Raw genomic sequence first — 20,251 nt, forward strand, 5'->3', positions numbered from 1 at the left:
CTCCTGTATATCAAAGATTTATGGTGCTAGGTATTTTTGAAAGAGAGCCTAGATAGGCTGATCTCATGCTGCTATTAAATAGGTAACAAAACTGATAAAACAAACTCTTTCTTCCAGTGTCAAGCCGTTCCCCGGTGCAGGCTACAAAGGAGTCCCAGGAGTGGGAGGAGTGGGAGTGCCTGGAGGGACAGACGTGGCGCCGCCACCTCCCTGGGAAGGCCGAGCTATTGCTACCCACAAACTGAGGCTAGTCGAGTTCTCGGCGTTTGTGGAGCACCCGAGGGACCCTGACACGGTAAGACTAAAGAACTGTAGAGTTCTTTCATCTGCTTCAGAAGCAGACAGGTCCATAACTACCTGAAAGTTCCCTGGCATCCAGAAACCGCCCGCTCGCTGGTCGTTCACTGGGCCTCGACCAACGTCGACTCACCCGGTGGGCTAGTACCGTGCCGAGGGCGGGACAGTGGTGCCAGGACTGGCAGTAGCCAGCCGAGAAGAAACACGGGCCATGAGCACCAACTCAACGCCCGTACCGGCTCAAGAGTCGATGCACTAGGATAGATAGAAGCAGACAGACTAGTCTCTAGGGTCAGATGTGTTGGTCGCTTAAGTCATCATCATCGACTTTCCTATCTCTTAAATGTACCTATGTACTTATTTGCGCAGCTTTCGTCAAATTAACTACAGAAAGATCGCCTGATATATCAGATTTATCTACCCTTTTACTTGTGAGCAGGGCTTAAAAGCTAATCTCTCAATCATCTCTATGCTCTGAATTTGTATAGATTTTGACAGCAGCTCCAAAAAACTAGCCTAGAAACAGACAGAGGCCATTTATCAAAATCGTTCGCTGCACAGAGTCAGACCCCCTGTAGCGCTCTAACATTGTCAAGCACCGTCCCATCGTGGCCATGACCCGCCAAGAATGATCGCGAAGTATGAAATAAGAGCCGTAGCGAATGCTGCATTACGACTGCCGGGGCCTTGAACTTTGGATGCCCTGATACACTTTACAGATCTGCCCCAATGGTAGATCCGAGACGACCTCTGCTATTTCGAGTCGGAAACGTGCATGTTCAGAATCTTTTATGACAGCCGTTGGTTATATTGAAGAAGCGATTGTCTATGAAGTTAATATTTGACTAACGTTTCAGTGAAAAATCTACTTCAAATACTAATTCATCAAAATCTAATTATGCCATATAATAGGAGAATGGAATGCAAATTGCAAAGTACTGTAATATACACTCATACCCTATGGCTCTTTGCAACAGCTATTGCAAATATTGCCTTATTTATCAATCAAAATCAATCTGAAAGTTTGTGCTTATTGAAGTTATACTTGCTTATACTATTTAGAACTATTTCTTTTCAGTATCCCCCGAGCGCAGCGCCGGCGCAGCATTTGTTCGTTCATATAGGTGGTACAGTCACATACGCGGATCCTTTACTAGAGGTGAGTACTTTAATTATAAACTTTATGAATACTATTATATAATATCTAATAGCGACCAATATTACGTGAATCAAGTATGTCCTTCTGTAAAAGATGGTTTACAGAATATTTTAATCCAAAATTATTATGGAAAAGGTTTTACTTGCTAAATCGAAGTGATGCACATCTAGGAATAAATACGCTATGGGAGCAAGCGTTCAAGAACATCCATACATTTACCTATAGAGGCTTCTAATTTACAAACTAAATAATGAAACGTATTTTATCCACAGTCCGTAGACGTCCAACAAATAAACGATAAGTTCCCGGAGAAGAAAGGAGGCCTCAAAGAACTTTACGAGAAGGGTCCAAGGAACGCGTTCTTCCTCGTCAAGTTCTGGGCGGACCTCAACACAAGCAATCTGGACGACCCCGGTGCCTTTTATGGGGTTACTAGTGTGTAAGTCACTTTATTTATTGACATAATCAGTATCATGTCTAATTGTGAGCACATTATTAGGTACTTTAACCAAAATCGTAAAAGTGCCGAAGACAAAAAAAAAACTATCAGGGCCCGACCGAGAGCGTTTATTTATGTATATTAACAGAGGCAAAAGTATACGGACATCAGGCCAAATCCCCAACCCGTTTGGCTTGCGTGGGGAGTGTAGGCCAAATGTCCCATTTACCTCTGATTGTTTTATTGCTACTTAAACAAAAGCAAAAAAAACTAACGTCCCACTCCATGGTACATGCCTAACCCCAACTGTGGGGCCCGATCATCCCACTGTTGGGTTTGGATCTCATCCCCCAGAAAACCCTAAACCTTAAGTCGTCAAATGGTAAAAGAGTTATTTAATTATTCTAACTCTTAACCATTAACTGGAACAGCAGCGTACTACTCATTAAAAGTAGGTAATAAAACATAGCGTGCATTAATGATCGAATTACAAGACATTGGCTATCTTCATTTAGTGCTAATTGGTCATTTAATGGCGCTATAAACTCGATCAGTTCGTTTGATTTACTATTGTTTAATCGTAAAGACTTCAATGGAACAGGGACTGCCACTTGTAACGGCTGTTAACGTTTATTTTTCTTACTCCTAAGATCCAAAAAAACGAGTAACTAATAGTTGTTTGCCGATAGAAAGTCAATTACAAAATGCGAGTTCATATTACTAAATACATAAGTTTTATCCATAGAGATATACCAACTAATGCGCTGAGTTCGAAACTCGTGTCGCATTAGAAATTCACACACACAAAGTACTTAATCAAAATATGTGCTCATTATCCACTGCGGTATCAGTACTCAACGTTCGAATAATCTTTAGTACTACGCAAGCAATGTAAGCTGTTTACATTATAACGTCGCTGCTGTCATCATTGCTTTCACGAGCAATGTGTTCTGTTTTTGGGCATATTGCTGCGACACCAGCCGGTCCCGCCTCCTTGTCACAACTGCCTTTAGTTTCTGTGATCTGTGAATAAAGCTAATTTATTACTCCAACCTTTCCAGATACGAAAGCAACGAGAACATGACGATAACGTGCAGCACCAAAGTGTGTTCGTTCGGGAAACAAGTTGTAGAGAAGGTGGAAACGGAATACGCTCGGTTCGAGAGCGGGCGATTCGTGTACCGCATCCACCGGTCGCCGATGTGCGAGTACATGGTCAACTTCATACACAAGCTCAAGCACCTGCCCGAAAAGTACATGATGAACAGTGTGCTCGAAAACTTCACTATACTACAGGTTGGTACCGATGGTGCTTCATTTTGTTTCGGTTACGTTTTTCGATTGTCGACTGGAAGTACTGGTTCAGGATTGCGCTATAGATCGCGGGTTCTTCAATCCCTTGTCCTATCTGTTATCCTAGTCATTACAGAAAAAAATATTCAGTGACTACAAGTTTTACCAATGTATGGGAGGGACTACATGACGTCGTGTAAAATGAATCATAGAGGCTCTACATCGAATGTCATTATTTTTCCGCCATAAAGCAGTTGACACTACCAGTCAAAAAGTCAAACTTCTCAAAACGCGATACTGTAACTTCGCCTTCTGTCTATCTGCGTTAGATAGAATCCGTTGCGTGGTTTAAAAGATCTAAGCGTACAGAAAGATGGAGCAACTTTATTTTATAGACAGATTATTTTCAGTTCCAGTTCATCGTTATTAACAAAATCGTTTTCTCTCCCGCAGGTGGTATCAAATAGAGACACACAAGAGACATTACTGTGCGCGGCATTTGTGTTCGAAGTGTCAAACAGTGAGCATGGCGCACAGCACCATATCTACCGGCTCGTCAAAGACTGAAGCGTCCGAACGCGTGCGCATATGAGTTAAGTGTACTAGAGCAGTCATGCCGAACGGTGTCCCTGAGTCGGTCACGTGGATAGCTGAAGGCGACACGACATAGAGCGTGCATTTGCAAATCCATTAGGCTTCTTGTACATGCCAAGTAATTTCACCGTATCTGCCTACAAGACAAGAATTTCGTCGGACCTAGCTACGAAAAGTCACACAGTGCGCGTACCTACACCGCGTGTCGTATCTAGCGAAGACAAGAATTACATCTTGGTCAGTGCCGGAGTAATATACACGGTTCGTGTGTAGAAACGACACGAATTCCTGCGTAGGCCTGGCGACTTTTCTTAGCGTGAACAAGCGGCCTTAGGTGTCCAAAGTTAAGCTCATAAATCTTGTGACATTTGGTGACCTTAGAGCTTTAATGAACTAACTGACATTTCAATGGGACATAATAGAAGCTGACTTGTGACGAAACAGGTGACAAAGATGACAATTTTATTTGTATCAATATGGCTTATCTTCGCCATTTATGGTAACTATTAGCCCAAAAATAAGATGAAAAAGTGTACTTTAAAAATACTCAATGTATGTCTGTTTATTGTTAGACCTAGCTGAGTCAAACGCCTAGCTGTATAAGACTTCAATGTTGATTGGGAAATAAAAACAATTTAAAAAAAATGCACTTTCTATGTCATGTTGTCTCACTCAAACAGTTGCAATACGCGTAATTCCAGGCAAACACTCGATTTGGAATGTCTGTTCTGTACGTAGTACATAAATACAATGCTCATCGAAGAAAAAATGCTTTTACATGAATGTGTTATCTAAATTCAGTGCTATTCCGTCACCAGTAAAGATGGTATTTCAAGAGTTCATAACAATCCAAAAATATCGGTAGATACGAGTGATGTGGTTTTATGTAGTTATTGTCAAGTCGTTTCATCGGTGACAGTTACTTATGTTTGTTCGTTGGCTGTATTAGATCTAAAAATAACAACCGGTCATTATTTTTAGCCATAAGGCGTTTCAAATTCTTGCCATTCTCTTTTTCTTTCTCTCTTCTTTCCTTCTTAATCGTTCCATTTCTTGATTCTGCCTTTCTTGTGGCAATTTCGATCTTAAGTTTAAACATGTAGCACATTAGTTTCATATATTATAACCTTCCTTTTCATCTTTTTGTGCTCATTACATTTTAGCTATTGCCCCAGCCGTTACTGTTACTGTTTCTTTGACGCGATATTTTCTTTCTTTTTTTCTCTCTTTCATGTTAATTTATCAGGCGACATTAACATTACTGCACCATCCTCGATATTACATTGATAAATTCAGACCATGAGTGTGCAATAATATAGTACGTACTCGTAGAACAGCAGTATGTAGAGTCGCAATGCTAAAAACTCCTTCCATCTGCTCATAAAGCCTTAAAGAGAAAATTTCTATATTCTACCTACACTATGTTTTGTCTTGTGCTTCCTACTTCATATTTTTCTGGTTTTCATATTCCCATATTATAATACTCGACTTAATCTGGTATAAATCAAAGAACTCTATCTACCACTTTCTTCATTAAATCAAAAAATATTTTAATGTGAACATAACATAGCAAATTGTGATCTGAAAATTACGCTACAAGTATTTTTATAACTGAATGTTTATTGTATAGCTCAATTTTTAATATCTCTATTATAATTTAAAACTGTTTTCTGTATTATCTTCATTATTACTGTTCACTGTATATAAAATTTAAATAACCACTCACGTGGTCCAGACGAGATTGTTATTTCGGTAAAAGAAATAAGAGTAACAATAATATTTTACATAATTCTTAATGCTAAATAACGTTCGGTATAGTTGTGTAAAATAATGTCAAATAAGATGATATAGAATTGAATACACACAGTGCCTCTATAATTATGTTACATTAACATAAATTACTTGAGCAGTTTAATCTTTTCACTGGTTTGAGCTAAGAGAAGATAGTAAAGTATAAGAGATAAAATAAATAGCAGTGAAAAGGTTAAAATTTTAGTGTAGGGTCCTTGAATCATGCGTAGGTTTAAATGTAGAGTATTAAGGTATGTCTAAAACCGCCACATTTCGCCCAACTCGTGGTGGGTTGATCATTATTTCAGTTTCTCGTCAAATCAAAGTGTAAATACTTCAGTCTAACGTTTTACTTTTGTTATCTAAACGCACTCATATGCTTCTTACGTTAACTACCTACTTATTTTAACGTCTTGTTAGGTCGTAAGACACTTCTGTTCTTAGTATGATTTGCCAGATAGTCGTACTGATAACAGTCTTTGCCACAATAACTATTCAAATTGTACCTACATGTATATAATATTCGTATGTACCTACGTTAAAGTGTTCATGTGTTCACATGGTCTGCCAGTTAGGGTCTGTACTAAATTGTATCATACGAGAGAATAGACGTTCGGTCACATGTTAAAATGTAAGAGTTATTGTACCGTTCTTTTTCTTGTCCCCATTGATTTGTAACACCTATGACACTATTCTTCTAGGCAGCTATTTTCTTAGGTGTTCAAAAAACAAGGTGATATCGGTTGTAAGTATTTAATCTACGTTGACGATCTCTTTTGATCGATTTTAAATTAATTAAGATTCTGTTATGATACAAGTGTTGTGATTAAATTATTCTCATGGCCGGTATAAGATTACCTGGCTCTTATAATAATATACCCGACGTCACCTTGTTAAAAAACTCGGCGTGTAATAATTTTCATCTAAACCGGGACTTGTAAACTCCGGGATATTTAAACTCAACCTTATGTCTATTTATTTTGGAACGGCTAAAAATGATTTATCTAACTATAATGATAATACAGACATCGTATTTGAGTTGCCTATAAATCACTATTTAAAATATGAAAAAATTACTGAATATTAATAATTCGAATTTCTTAGACATTTGAAGCCTTTTCAAAATGGATAGACTTTGTACCTACTATATCACCGCGGCTCTTTCAAGTTTCAAAGTACAAAGGGGTATTGCTCGCTAGCCAGCCGGTCGATACAATAAGTTTATGTGGCAATGATTTGATCTCTCTTTTAGTCAAATATTATAAGGGTCCTCCCGTCGGCGCGGTCACGCGCACATATTATTATTTTTAATCAGTTAAGTTTATGTGCATTACATAGTATTTAGTTTCAAGACATGAGGTAGGAAAATATTATCTTAGATAATAATAAGAGATTTTTGTATTTATTTGATAGAGTTATATTAGGTAAATTGTAAAGTGAATAGCTTTAAGTTTTTTTGTTTTATGGCGATGGTCGTTCAGAAATTGTAGGTAATGTTGTCACGTACCTAGTACTTAAGCAAGCGATTGAACTTAATTTCTTTGTAACAGATAGTTTGACTGTTCTTGTACTTCATTCATGGACCAATAATAAAAGTAGAGTTTAGTGCTATATTTTTCTTCCTTCTGCTATTAATGCTTAATATTTTCCAAAATAAAATGTTATCTACACATTTAGATAAAGATGGTCAAATGTTCTGTTACATTTTTCTAATTTGTTTTCTGAAGGATATTAAATCGACACAACTTTTATCATTGTGTACGGAAATTCGTGAAAAAAACAAGCAAAAAGATCTGCTTACTTAGTTGTGATTTTTACTTTTATTATAATTATGTACTCAAGGGAGATTAACTCGATAATAATAAATCCTTTTGCTAGAATAGTATAAACGGAATTGTTTGAAAAGCCTACGGCGTTATGCAATAATATAAAGGTCGTGTCATGTAAATAAATTATACTTTAGTGCATTTTTCAGTTGTTAGTAGATACTTTAAGCGATTTTTGCTTCTATAAAGTTTTTCATATCGACAATCTGCCATATCAAAATGAAAATATTAAAGATTTAGTCGGCGGATTTGGAGACAATCATTTGCCTATTTTCTTCAGATACGACGAGTGTATTACTTTTGTTACTACCTACAGCAAATGATTTGCTGCAAAACCAGCCGACATTGTACAGTATTTTAAAGATAATATTACGTTAAAATTTGTATGAAAATTTAATTATATTGTCTTCTTAAATTTATGTGTTTATTATTTATTTACTTAGACGGAACCCTAAAAAAGTAGGTGATGAAAAGGTGAATTGATTTTGTTCTACCTATACTTACCTATACCTATTATAAAATCTTCAAATCCTAACCTAACAGTTAACTGGAGGAGAGTTCCCAAATGCATTAGCCATTAAAGATGGTGCCACAGTGTCAAAGATGTACCTACAAGTTACAAGTTTTGTAAAAGTATATTTTGAATTATAAATCAAATATACGACAAATGCACACATACCTAGCTACATCAATCCTACTAATATTATAAATGCGAAAGTTTGGATGTCTGGATGTCGGGATGTCTGGATGTTTGTTACTCTTTCACGTAAAAAGTACAGAACGGATTTTGATGAAACTTCACACTATAATTGTTTATAACCCAGAATTACATATAGGCTATAATTTATGACGATCTGTGACAAACTTAATTTCACGCGGGTGAAGCCGCGGGCAAAAGCTAGTTTTATAAATATTTCCACAATGTTGGTACACACGCACATGGTAAGTAGGAGATAGGTGTACCTACAAATCGTTATCTTAGTATCGGGTTATCTCATAATTCGCAAGTATTAACTATGACCAATATTTAGTTACTGTATTTAACAAAAAAATTATCGTATCAAACGTGAATTATTTATCTGTACCAGGCCTGGCTCACTCCGCGCGGTACATCCGATAATTACCTACAGCGAAGCGCCCCGCCGGCGGGTATTATATCAGTCGAGTGTCACGCGCGCGCCCGTCAGGACGCTGGCGTGCGTTGTAGTACCTAATTCTATGATCGAAGTATTTTTAAAAATGGACATAAAGAGAAAGAAATATTATTGTGCGGCGTTCGGGTGTTTAAATTCGAAAAGAAATCTACCGGATTTATCTCTTTTTTCGCTTCCCAAAGATGCTGAAAGGTATGTTGGCCAGGTAGGTAATCAATAATTCTTAGGATAGTATAGGAACCTAACCTACCATGACTACTGCTCAGAATGCGTTCGTTCGTTTCAGCCAATTAATGACGTCCACTGCTGGACAAAGGCCTCTCCCAAGGTTTTCCATAATGAATGCGTACTTACCTACATACGTACCTCATTACAAATAAGTATATATAATTATTTTTTTACTAGACACTACTAGACAGCAACCCTAACAGCGTAAGAAGAGTTCAGAGGCATGCGATAGAAAGAGACAAAACTTGTAGGTGAATAAAATTGTAGGTACGTAGTGCTGTGCGAGCTGAATTCCACTGTATCGCGTCGTAGCAAGACTCGCATTTATTTAAATCGTCTTGCGGAGTAATCCTTCTGTACCTGTACTATTACTTATTCTGTGTCTGTACCTAATCAATAAATTATAATCAAGTTAACAGTATGACAACCCAGGACCGAGCCGCCTGGAGACGCATGACGCGGAGGGCCGACCCTAAATAAAATGGGTATGTGCCAGACAAAGCAAGCAATCAATAATTATTGACAATAAATTATAATGTAGATACAGTGCGAGCCTAGACCATGGAAGATTTCGCAATGTACCTATGTCTGAAGATAATACATAGGTAAGTAACTACATATTTTATAATTACTTAAACCCATTAAGTAATTCTGCATTTTGGGCTCTAAGATTCGCCCTTTGATGGTGCAATAAGTATTTTTTAAATATTCTCCAAAACCAATAAAGGTGGAGTTTGTTAACAGAGAAAATTCACTGACGGATAAACGATTTGACTCTACATCCAAAATATTAAATACATAGTTGGGTCATCTGAACTTCTGCTATTTTAGATGGTTAGGTACCCAACAAGATGCAATGACGGTAACAGAATGGAATTCCAAAAAAATAAGAGTGGTGACCACCAATATAATGATATAAAAGATAACCCATGCTTATTACAATTAATTAGCCCCTAATTATCTTCACAGATAAAGTAATCAGATTGATAAGTTTACATTTTCCACCAAATTAATAACATTTTGTTGAATACCATCTTTACGCAAGGTAAGTCGCAAATAGTGTATTTTTTATACTTTTATCCAATTAATTAAAGCTTTGAACGGGTCATTAGTAGGTAGTTAAGTTTTTAATTTATACAAGCTCATTAAAAAGGTACAAGGTTTCTAATTTTCCCTGGCTTAGGTTCTAATTTAGCAAACAAGGTATTGGAAACCTAAAGGCACACGCATCTCTTGGGAGATATAAAATTTAACGATTGTAATCTTACTTAGAAACAATTTTCACTGTGATTGCGTGAGAGTCGGAGGATTTCTAATCTAACTTTATATGCGAAAGGGCGCACCCACACGATGCGTCGACTGCATTGAAGACAACGCATCATGTGATAATAATGCATTCGCGTATTCTGTTATAGTTGAAAAAAATAACTGGTAACTTCGTAACTGTTTACTTTGGAGGCAAAGTTTACATAAGTATTCAGGTTTTTCTTAGATTTATCTATACGCCTGTTACAATTTTCAGATGGAGACCCGGCTTGGATTATTCGTGATAGTTTTGCTGGTGTCATGGACTACGATCAAATCTGGTAAGTAGATATCAGTCAAAACTAAAAACCTTTTCTTACACACAAATCGGTTATTCTGTATCTATAACAACCGTTTTTTTAACAGGACCTAAGATCACAACCATTCTTTCGTGTTTAATAGGTACTCCTCCCTTCTTAATAACCACCTTACGTTAGGTACTTAAAATTCTATTATTATTTGCAGAGGACAAACCATGTCGAGTCAGAGAAACCGGCATAGAAGGACGGTCAATACTTTGCGTCTGCGATGCCAACTATTGTGACACCATCACACGCGAAGAACCAACTCCAGGAGGCTATGTTATGTACACTAGTAGCCAGGTATAGTAGTCCTTATCGTTCGTTCGTTCGTTTCAGCCAAATGACGTCCACTGCTGGACAAAGGCCTCCTCCAGGGTTTTCCACAATGCACGGTCCTGCGCTGCCCGCATCCAGGCTCTTCCCGCGACCTTTACCAGATCGTCGGTCCACCTAGTAGGAGGCCTGCCCACGCTACGTCTTCCAGCCCGTGGTCGCCACTCAAGAACTTTTCTGCCCCAACGGCCATCGTCTCTACGAGCTATGTGCCCCGCCCACTGCCACTTAGTCCTTATACGAGTACAATATCCAACTAATTTGGAAATATCAGCAGTGGCGGATTTACTGATTTGCCGCTTGTAGGCTGTAATATGTATAGGACTATGTTATTAATTTTGTCAAACGAAATAAAAACTTTATGAACTAAATGTGCCGCCCTAAGCTTCAGCCTACTCAGCCTGCTGGTAAATCTGCCACTAAAGTATGGTTAAGCATTTAGGCATCCGACTCCGTGGACCGTCGTGTTGAGTGGCGGGAAGCGCCTGGACCGCACAGTAACGATCGTTGTGGAAATCTTTTGTAAAAATGGATTTCTTTTGGTTGAAAAGGAGATGAAAAAAAAAGAAGAATAAGTGAAAATAATAAAAGATACATTTATTTAACACACCTTATCAACCCTGAATCACTTTGAGAGAAAAATCTATAAGTTTCAAATGCTAGCGAAGCAGGTAAATGATTAATATTGACATTTTCAGGCCGGTCAGCGCTTTGAGAAATTCTTTGGTGAATTAGAAGACATGCCAACACCTACAACTCCAGAACCAACTACAGAACCAGCTCCAGAGGAAGAGGAAGAAGTGGAAGATGAAAATCGCGGCTACTTTATGGACGACGAGGATGATAGCGAAGGTTGGTACAACCCATGAAAATATCAATGCCTTATCACATCATCTGGATAAGTTAATGTCATCGTCATCATTTCAGCCATAGGACGTCCACTGCTGAACATAGGCCTCCCCCAATGATTTCCACAATGGCCGATTGGTGGCGGCCATCCAGCGCCTTCATGAGGTCGTCGGTCCATCTTGTGGGTGGACGTCCTACGCTGCGTTTTCGAGTACGTGGCTTCCACTCCAAAACCTTGCTGCCCTATCGGTCATCAGTTCTGCGTACTATGTGCCCTGTCTATAATATTATGTTATTACTATTTTATTCAGATGCACAACAAAACTCGACTTTATTCAACACTGTGAACCTGCGCGCGTTCACAAACACTCAATTCCAAAAAATCGAGGGTTTCGGGGGGTCTGTTACCGATGCTGCAGCCATCAACTGGCGAAAACTCTCTGATGCAGCACAGACTCAAATGGTTAAGTGAGTATATGCCTAATTACTTACATGCATAAACCTGCGTACCTACTAAGTACCTAACACAGGAATTTCGATCAAAGCCATCCAAGCCATCAGATCCATTTCAAAATTTGTGAAGGCAGAACAGCGCACCAGTAAAGAAAAATAGTAAGCTGATATTACAAATCAGCTGAAATTGTTACAGTATTGTTAATTGTACTACTTATCTACGCTTGCTTTTTGTCCAAGCCTAAAAAACATTATCAAATATTTTAGTGATTTTTATTGACATTTACTACTTACTCGTATTTTCAGCACGTATTTCGGACCTGAAGGCATCGAGTACAACTTGATTCGCACCCACATCGGAGGCGCCGACTTTTCCACGCACCCTTACACCTTGAACGACTACCCGTGGCATGATGCAGGGCTCACCAACTTCTCGCTCACCAGCGAAGACTACTTTTACAAGGTAAGATAGAAGTTTTGAGTACAATTTCCCAGATTATCTGCTCAGCGATATTCGGAATCAATTTGATAGAAGCCATAAAATTTTACGATTTCTACTACCTTTGTAGGCCTCACATTAGGCCTTCCCCAATACTTTCCATAGTGGCCGATTGGTGGCGGTCTGCATCCAGCGCCTTCCTGCTACCTTTATGAGGTCGTCCATAAACATAACTTATTTTAATTCCAGTTGCCTATGTTGCTGAGATGTATACGCGCTGCTACGACTGAAGTGAAGAACACTGCCAGTACTTGGTCACCACCAGTCTGGATGAAGACCAACGAACGGATCACCGGCTTCGGGCAACTAAGGACGCAGTACTACCAGGCCTTTGCCGACTACCACATACGGTGAGTGCTGTTTTAAAATAAATCTGGTAAAAAAATGTAACTATTACCTAATTGAAATAATACTTCAAAAACGTGACAATTGCTGATTTAACTGGCCCTGATAAATCGTATTACTAGGTTAGGTACGGTACCCTGAGCACGAATGAATATCGCTCTCGTGGTATGGTAAACGATAATCGTCGTTCAAATACAACCGTAGCGAGTTGTTTTTGAAATAAAATTACGAGTTATTCGTGCTCAGAGTACCTACTGTTTACAGCACATCAGACTACATTTTTGCCGCAAAATCGTTGTTGATTTGCTACTTATTGTGGTATGAATTTCGTACCAAACCTAATAGTCTTTAATTTACTGTAAACTTTCAGTTTCTTAGAAGAATACGAGAAGGCAGGCGTGAAATTCTGGGCCATTACGACGACCAATGAACCCATCAACGGCATCGTGCCCCTGGCGCCCTTCAACTCGCTAGGGTGGCTGCCTTCACAAATGGTTAGTAAATAAGGTCCTTTCGTGAAGAACTCCAAAATACTCTGTAAATTAAACCAATTCGCATAAATACATAAGTAGTTAACTACGTCTCTAGAATAAAATGGTTACCTACTTAAATGTAAACGACGATAAATCATTTGCATCAAGCGACTTCCCGCATATTAACCCACTAAGTATTTGGCGTAGTAATACACTGGCCTATGCAACATCCACCGTCGCACATCCTATCATCGATTTTTACTTCGTGAACAAATGATCAATTTAAAAACAAAATAAGTATCACTTCAAGACGTATAGGTAAGTAAGGAACAGGACTTTCTTATGTTAATTAAATGTATATTTTTCTCATTTACAGGCTCGCTGGGTGGCGAACAATCTTGGCCCCACATTACGAAACTCTCGATTCAACGAAACTCTTCTCTTGGCCGTTGATGATCAGAGATACCTATTGCATTTCTACATGGTTGGCGTAAGTATAGCACTTATTATAAGTAGGTTTATTAAAAAGCACTTACTTTTTGAAAACTTAGCGAAAAACTTCGAAAACCTAACTTACCGAAAAGGAACCCAATTACGTATGGTAAAAATTCTAAAAGCAACTTTTTCATTTTACGCCTTTTTTCAGATTGAAAGAGAGGACCCTAGAGCTCTGGACTACATAGACGGAATCGCAATCCATTACTATGGGAACTTTTTCCCTCCAGCCATTTTGAGGAACCTTCAAAATCGTTACCCTGACAAGATGTTGCTCTCTACTGAAGCTTGTGAAGGTTAGTCAGTTTTGTTTTAGTTATAGGTAATAATTACGCCGTCTTTTTCTTTGTCGTCATGCATGTTACTAGAACGCAAGCCAGTTATCACAAATCATGACTGCCTGTCAGCGTAATGGCTAAAGACCCGAGGTTCGATTCCCAGTCTAACTAATTTAAGTTTTTCTACCTACCCGTACCTTAGGTAGATTTGGCCAATAAGCAAGATCTTACTGTTCGTTTCTTTGAGACAGTGAATATTCGCATACAGATTCAATAAAATTTATTCTTGAACTTTTAGGGCCGATGCCGTGGGATTTAGAAAAAGTTGAACTCGGATCGTGGCGTCGTGCGAGAAGATACATTACCAGTATCTTGGAAGTAAGTTTTTGATTCTTCTATCATCACTCCCATTATGATCCTTTGCCTTAACAAGCGCGGTAACTTGACCTTCATTAGTTGGATTTTTATGGCGGTCAAGCTGTAGATCCTGGCTACACAGGAGTTGCAGGGGTGGGTACGAGAGGTGGGAATACTCCTGTTACATAAGCGTTCAGTCAAACCGCAATCAATCAATATAAATGCATTTAAGTCTGATCGCCATCGCTGCACGCCGGCTGATCGCGTGTGATCGCGTTGGTTTGGCTGAACCTTAACTCCTTTCCATTTTTATGTTCTCAGGATCTGAATCACGATGTCGTTGGCTGGATCGACTGGAACCTGTGCCTGGACCCCACCGGTGGACCGAATTGGGCAAACAATTTCGTAGATGCGCCTATCCTTGTATATGCTGAAGATGACGAATTCGTCAAGCAGCCGATGTACTACGCTATGGGCCACTTCTCCAAATTCATACCAAGAGGATCCCGCCGTATCCTCGTCTCTCGTAGCAGCATATTCCAATTGGAGCACTTGGCCGTGATGACGCCACAAGGGAATATGGTTATGGTGATTCAAAACAGGTACAATGATTCCATTAGAAGTATTCATGACATACTACTTGTAGCTGTGCCCATAGATATATTGATGAGACACACAATTTTCAGACACCTTGGTGTACACAAGTGAGACTGATGCCCATTTTCACCATCAATCCCTAATTTTTAAGTGACTCCTAGGAAAACCAAATTCCTGTTGTGTTACCATAGGGGTCACTTAAAAATTTGGGATTGATGGTGGAAATGGGCATGAGCCTGGCTATTATTTTAAGAAATTATAGCACACAATGACTAATGTAAACACCCCTTTACTAAGGAATAAGTGATTATAACTTTTCCAATTGTTAATAAATTTTCTTTTTTCTAGGTTCCATCGAGAAATGAATGTGAATGTTCAGATAAACACAAGACTCTTGGCTTTCCGGATGGAGCCCAGATCAGTGAAGACTATTGAAATCAATTTAAACTAGTATAGTCATGTACCTTGTTATTTATTAAACACTTTCAAAATAAACAATCTTTATTTTTACTATTTACATTACAAAAATGTCTTTGGAAGACAAACACATAGTAGGTATATGCTTACAGCATTGTCTTATAAATCTGTTATTGCTAGTATTCAGTCAAGGATGTTATTTTGTCTAATGGCCACACACGGCACACAACTCTGCTTCGAATCAGACCCTGCGGTACAGGTCCATACACTCGCGAATCAGCTGAATTACTAGAATTGTCTCCTTCTAACCATACATGACCTCTTGGCACAACCTGGCTTCGTTTCGGAAAGTGTCCACGAACTTTGTCTCCGGGCAATCCGACGATCCTTTTGCAAATGTTCTGCTTGGGGTTCGATGGACTTTTAGCTATAACGATGTCCCCACGACGCAATCTCTGTAGCCGTGGAGTCACATGCTCCGTGAAGAGAATGTTGTTAGACTCTAGAGTTGGTTCCATTGATGGGCCAGAACACTGCAAAAGATATTTGACATTCATAAAACTTCAATACAATTAGAAATTAAAAAAATAATCTATTGTATTCAAAAGTAAACTCACCATAACAAAGTCTCCGATATATTCAAAGGTACAATGCGTAACACAAGCATATTGTAGAACATATCCCACAAATCCACAGGTTTTACCCAAAGTCTTTAGAAAAGGCATTATTCTAATTCTAGAATCTTAGTTCAAATGACATAACCCTGTACCTACATAAAAATATTAATAATTAAAATAGGAAAGAAAGAATCTGATACATTTTTAGGAAACATAAGTTATTAAAAATAAACGTAGCCATTATTTAGTTAACAACAACATAATTAGCATCACTTTGACCGAAAGGACTTAAGGACCATAGAGAAAAGTAATACATAGGAAATAGAGAACCCTCTCTGTCAAATTTTTGAACCTACTAATTGACAGCCTGGTGTTAAATTCCCTGTACTTAACCTACGTACGTAACGCTCACATACATACATAGTCCACGCACACATACATACATAAAGTCCACGCACACATACACACAGTTCACGCACACATAGGCCCTCATAACCTTCAAAGAATTATTGTTTTTTTGATGTACAATGTAGAATTTTTTCAAATCCATTATTTTGAAAGTATTTATCTTTATGGTGTACGTATTGTATTATTTTCAAAACAATGGATTTGGAAAAATTCTACATTGCACATGGAAATGCAAATAAACAAAAACTTTTCAATTTAATAATTTTACTTTATTTATGAACACACATAATATTATACACCAAAAGCGTCTTTTCGCAAAGTTTTCAACAACACTAAAAAAGCATTTGCACTTTGAGAAAACTCAGATCACTTGTGAACATAACAGAAAGTTTCTTCGCGATTCACGAAGGAACGAACAAAACTCCGATGAACCAGAACAGCAGCAGGTACGAAGGAATGAACTTGAATTTGACTCGACTCTTCAATACTTTAATAGGGCCACAGAACTCATAAACGATGGCTAAGAAAACAAGAATGCATTCAACCTAACAAAAACAACACCGGCCATTTTGGAGGAAAAACAAAGTTGCCATATGTTAAATAGTAATTTCTACTACTCTATTATGTAAATTATAACAAAAAATGTCACCGTTCAGTTTTAAATTAAAACAAATTAATTTCATTTTAAAAAAAGTTTTCACATTGTAATTAACAATATTCTGAAATATATTTTAATTAAGAAAAAAATGAAAATATGAAGGAAACAGGAGCAGCGACATCTAAAGCGTTTTAGGGTAGTTAAAAAGTATTGCTTCCTCATTGTTATAGCATTGCTGCAAAATCTGAAAAGCTTTTAAATATTTTAAGATGTGTTTCTGGAGTCTGGTGGGGTGCTCACCCAGCGTCATTAAGACTTTTATACAATGCTATTATAAGAAGTGTACTTGACTATGGCAGTTTCTATCTAGAGCCTTGTAATTTAGTTGGTTTAAGTAAATTGGATGCGATTCAATCTAAAGCGCTAAGGAATATAGCTGGTGCTATGAAATCGAGTCCAATCAATGCCTTGCAAGCTGAATGTGTTGAGCCCCCATTGAAATTACGCCGCCAATATTTATGTGACAAGTATCTTTTCCGTGTACTTCAATTTGCTGACCATCCTATATATAGCAAACTCAACAGACTTAATGATTTAATTGATACTTCCTCTTATTGGTCACGTAAATCTCCTCCTTGTGTGATTATTAGTTTTCGTAAATTTATATCAATCCAAGCCCCAGTCCACAGAACCTCCTTTCTTCCGATATTTTCTGTAAATTTTGAATCCCTTATTCTTACTCCGACAATTCATTTCAACCTAGACATACATAAGGATGACTACAATGCTAACATTAAGTTCAATCAGATCGTAGACGAACACTGGGGCGATTGGCATCATATCTATTGCGATGCATCTAAGCACTCTCCAACGGGTCATGTTGGCGTTGGCGCATACCATAAACAATATCATATTGTCCAGAAAATAAAACTCCGTCCAGAATCATCAGTCTTTACAGGAGAATGTTTTGGACTGTTTAAGGCTTTAGAGTATGCTCTCCTTATGAAATTAAACACAACTGTAATATTTTGTGACTCTAAAAGTGCTTTGCAGGCATTACATAAATTTCCATTTAAGAACAATACTAATTATCCTATTATTACAGAATGCAGGAAATTACTTCACAAATGTAGTCTTAACAGTCATTTAATTAATTTTGCGTGGATTCCTAGTCATACCAATATTCCAGGAAATGATAAAGCTGATAAGCTGGCCAATGAAGCGGTTGAGTGTGGAGATATACATCCGTACACAAATTATTGCCATGACTTAACGGCAGCCCTTCCCAAAGCTTATCTCAAATCTGCCTGGGATGAGAATTGGGAGTTCACTAGCCAATCTAAGGGGAAACATTACAAGCTCATTCAACCATCCATCCTTTGTAAACCATGGTTTGTTAAAATTAATCTTTCCAAAACAGTTACTACCATTTTAACTAGAATGCGACTTGGTCACGTGTGCACTCCAGCACACTTGGCTAAAATTCATGTACTTGATTATGATTCGTGCACTTGTGGTTCTGGCGTCGGAGACTTAAATCACATATTTTTTTACTGTTGCCTATATGATCGTTCCTCTTTTATTAGTTCTCTTTTAGCCATTAAAATTCCTTTTCCTACATCCATCACTTGCCTATTATATACCAATAACATTGATGTTTATAATATCCTAGCCGAATTTATTACCCATAATAATATAAAATTGTAAATAGTAATGTATATTGTACTTATGTAAATATTATTTTATTTTTATTATTTTGTACTTATATCACACCTAAATTGATCCTATGAAAACCATCCTTTGTTCCGTTTCCTTCCGTAATTGATTCGTTTCCCTACCTTTTAACTTTAACCCAATCCCACGCAATGTCCGCAAAACTTATGGCAAAACTGAACGCAAAAATCAAGAACCCCGTCGTGGCTAAACGCAATCCGCGAGAGCCATAAAGAAGAAAAAAAAAAAAAAAAGTATTGGAATTTATCGACTGAAGTCGCTGTTTGGAAGCAAGTTTGATCGTAGTATGGAAGTTTCCGTACCCTGGAAAGGACAATGTTCTTTTCTGGCCTGGCGTGGACAAGCTGCTAATGAAAATATGAATTTGCCAAAAATTTTTAATTAATTTTAAAAGTATTCACTTAGTGTAACTTTGTATCAATGTGCCTTTATAAAAATCCAATTTAAATAGTACTTTATGTGATAATTACAACTTCCTGTCTTTAACACTCATTTCAGTGTTGCCAAAATGAATCTTATCGGTAAGAATCGATTCATATCGATTGTTGTTCGACTATGACAATTATTATTTTTTTAAATACGTATTCATTAAAATGACATTTATAAAACCTTTTTAATATTCTAATAACACTACCAAAAATATTTATAACTAAATGAAACCTTATTTCACACACACCTTATTATACACCTTATTTCGAGTCATCAAAAAATATAATCGATTTTTATATCGATTATTTTTATTCATCACCATATTATTAGCATGGCAACACTGAAAATATTGTCACAGCTGTTATCTGTCATTCGCTTTGTTTTGAATTTTTCATCGTGAGTGTTGTTTAGTTCTCAAAACCAAGTCTTTGCCAAAATAAAAGCAGAAGAGTGTTGTATAAGTTTCCCTTTTGACGTCTTTATTTTTTTGACCATGGTCCTCGATGCTTCCTTTCCCGATGACCCTGGCATACTCTCGAACTACGAATCTCACTCAACCAATGACCAATGGCTCACTTTCGGACATCGAACCTTGCCTAAACGCCGACCACGGCTTACGTATGGACTCCGACCCGAGCCCCAATGTTAACCCCAGCCCGATTTTGGATAATGCAACTAGCAATTCCTCAATGTCATGAGGAACCTATGATATGTATCAATTGTATAGCTGACATGATGCAGAGGAGGCGACATAGCCTAGAGCTTATTAAGTTCAGTTGGTTATAATGTCAGTGGATGACTCCTCAGCTGGTAAGTTATTGAATGAGCGTGTGGACTTGTTGAATACCTTTTACAATGTATTTGATCAACTACCTTTACCGTAGATTACCATAATCCTAGTAAAACTTTTTTTTTAGATTGATAACAGCAGTGTATGTTGTCACTCATGTTGGACCGTGGCCACGGTGTGGCTCTGCACCA

At 37.8% G+C, this 20,251-nt stretch overlaps 3 protein-coding genes across 5 annotated transcripts in view; 2 read left to right on the plus strand and 1 right to left on the minus strand.

The window, feature by feature from the left end:
- The window catches only part of LOC135073110 (protein scalloped), a 94,391-nt gene extending 86,577 nt beyond the window's left edge, over window positions 1–7,814 (plus strand). For all 3 annotated transcript variants that reach the window (XM_063967149.1, XM_063967150.1, XM_063967151.1), the window contains 5 exons: window positions 118–295; window positions 1,376–1,456; window positions 1,729–1,895; window positions 2,957–3,191; window positions 3,642–7,814. In XM_063967149.1, coding sequence (XP_063823219.1) covers window positions 118–295; window positions 1,376–1,456; window positions 1,729–1,895; window positions 2,957–3,191; window positions 3,642–3,755 — 775 coding nt within the window. In that variant the 3' untranslated portion in view covers window positions 3,756–7,814. The remainder of the gene's footprint in view (window positions 1–117; window positions 296–1,375; window positions 1,457–1,728; window positions 1,896–2,956; window positions 3,192–3,641) is intronic.
- A 1,968-nt stretch (window positions 7,815–9,782) lies between these two features.
- LOC135073081 (lysosomal acid glucosylceramidase-like) lies at window positions 9,783–15,565 on the plus strand. The gene is made up of 13 exons (XM_063967111.1): window positions 9,783–9,826; window positions 10,304–10,367; window positions 10,552–10,688; window positions 11,420–11,573; window positions 11,882–12,038; window positions 12,330–12,486; window positions 12,712–12,872; window positions 13,238–13,361; window positions 13,717–13,830; window positions 13,987–14,131; window positions 14,412–14,491; window positions 14,792–15,072; window positions 15,416–15,565. The coding sequence occupies exons 2-13, from the start codon at window positions 10,304–10,306 to the stop codon at window positions 15,516–15,518; spliced, it is 1,677 nt and encodes a 558-aa protein (XP_063823181.1). The 5' UTR covers window positions 9,783–9,826; the 3' UTR covers window positions 15,519–15,565.
- LOC135073082 (mitochondrial inner membrane protease subunit 1) lies at window positions 15,524–16,379 on the minus strand. Its single transcript, XM_063967112.1, has 2 exons — window positions 16,102–16,379; window positions 15,524–16,017 (listed from the first exon to the last, which is right to left on the minus strand). The coding sequence occupies exons 1-2, from the start codon at window positions 16,207–16,209 to the stop codon at window positions 15,661–15,663; spliced, it is 465 nt and encodes a 154-aa protein (XP_063823182.1). The 5' UTR covers window positions 16,210–16,379; the 3' UTR covers window positions 15,524–15,660.
- Between the last annotated feature and the right edge of the window lie 3,872 nt (window positions 16,380–20,251).

The sequence above is a fragment of the Ostrinia nubilalis genome, chromosome 7 (genome assembly GCF_963855985.1).
Source record: "Ostrinia nubilalis chromosome 7, ilOstNubi1.1, whole genome shotgun sequence".
Classification (NCBI taxonomy): Eukaryota; Metazoa; Arthropoda; class Insecta; order Lepidoptera; family Crambidae; genus Ostrinia; species Ostrinia nubilalis.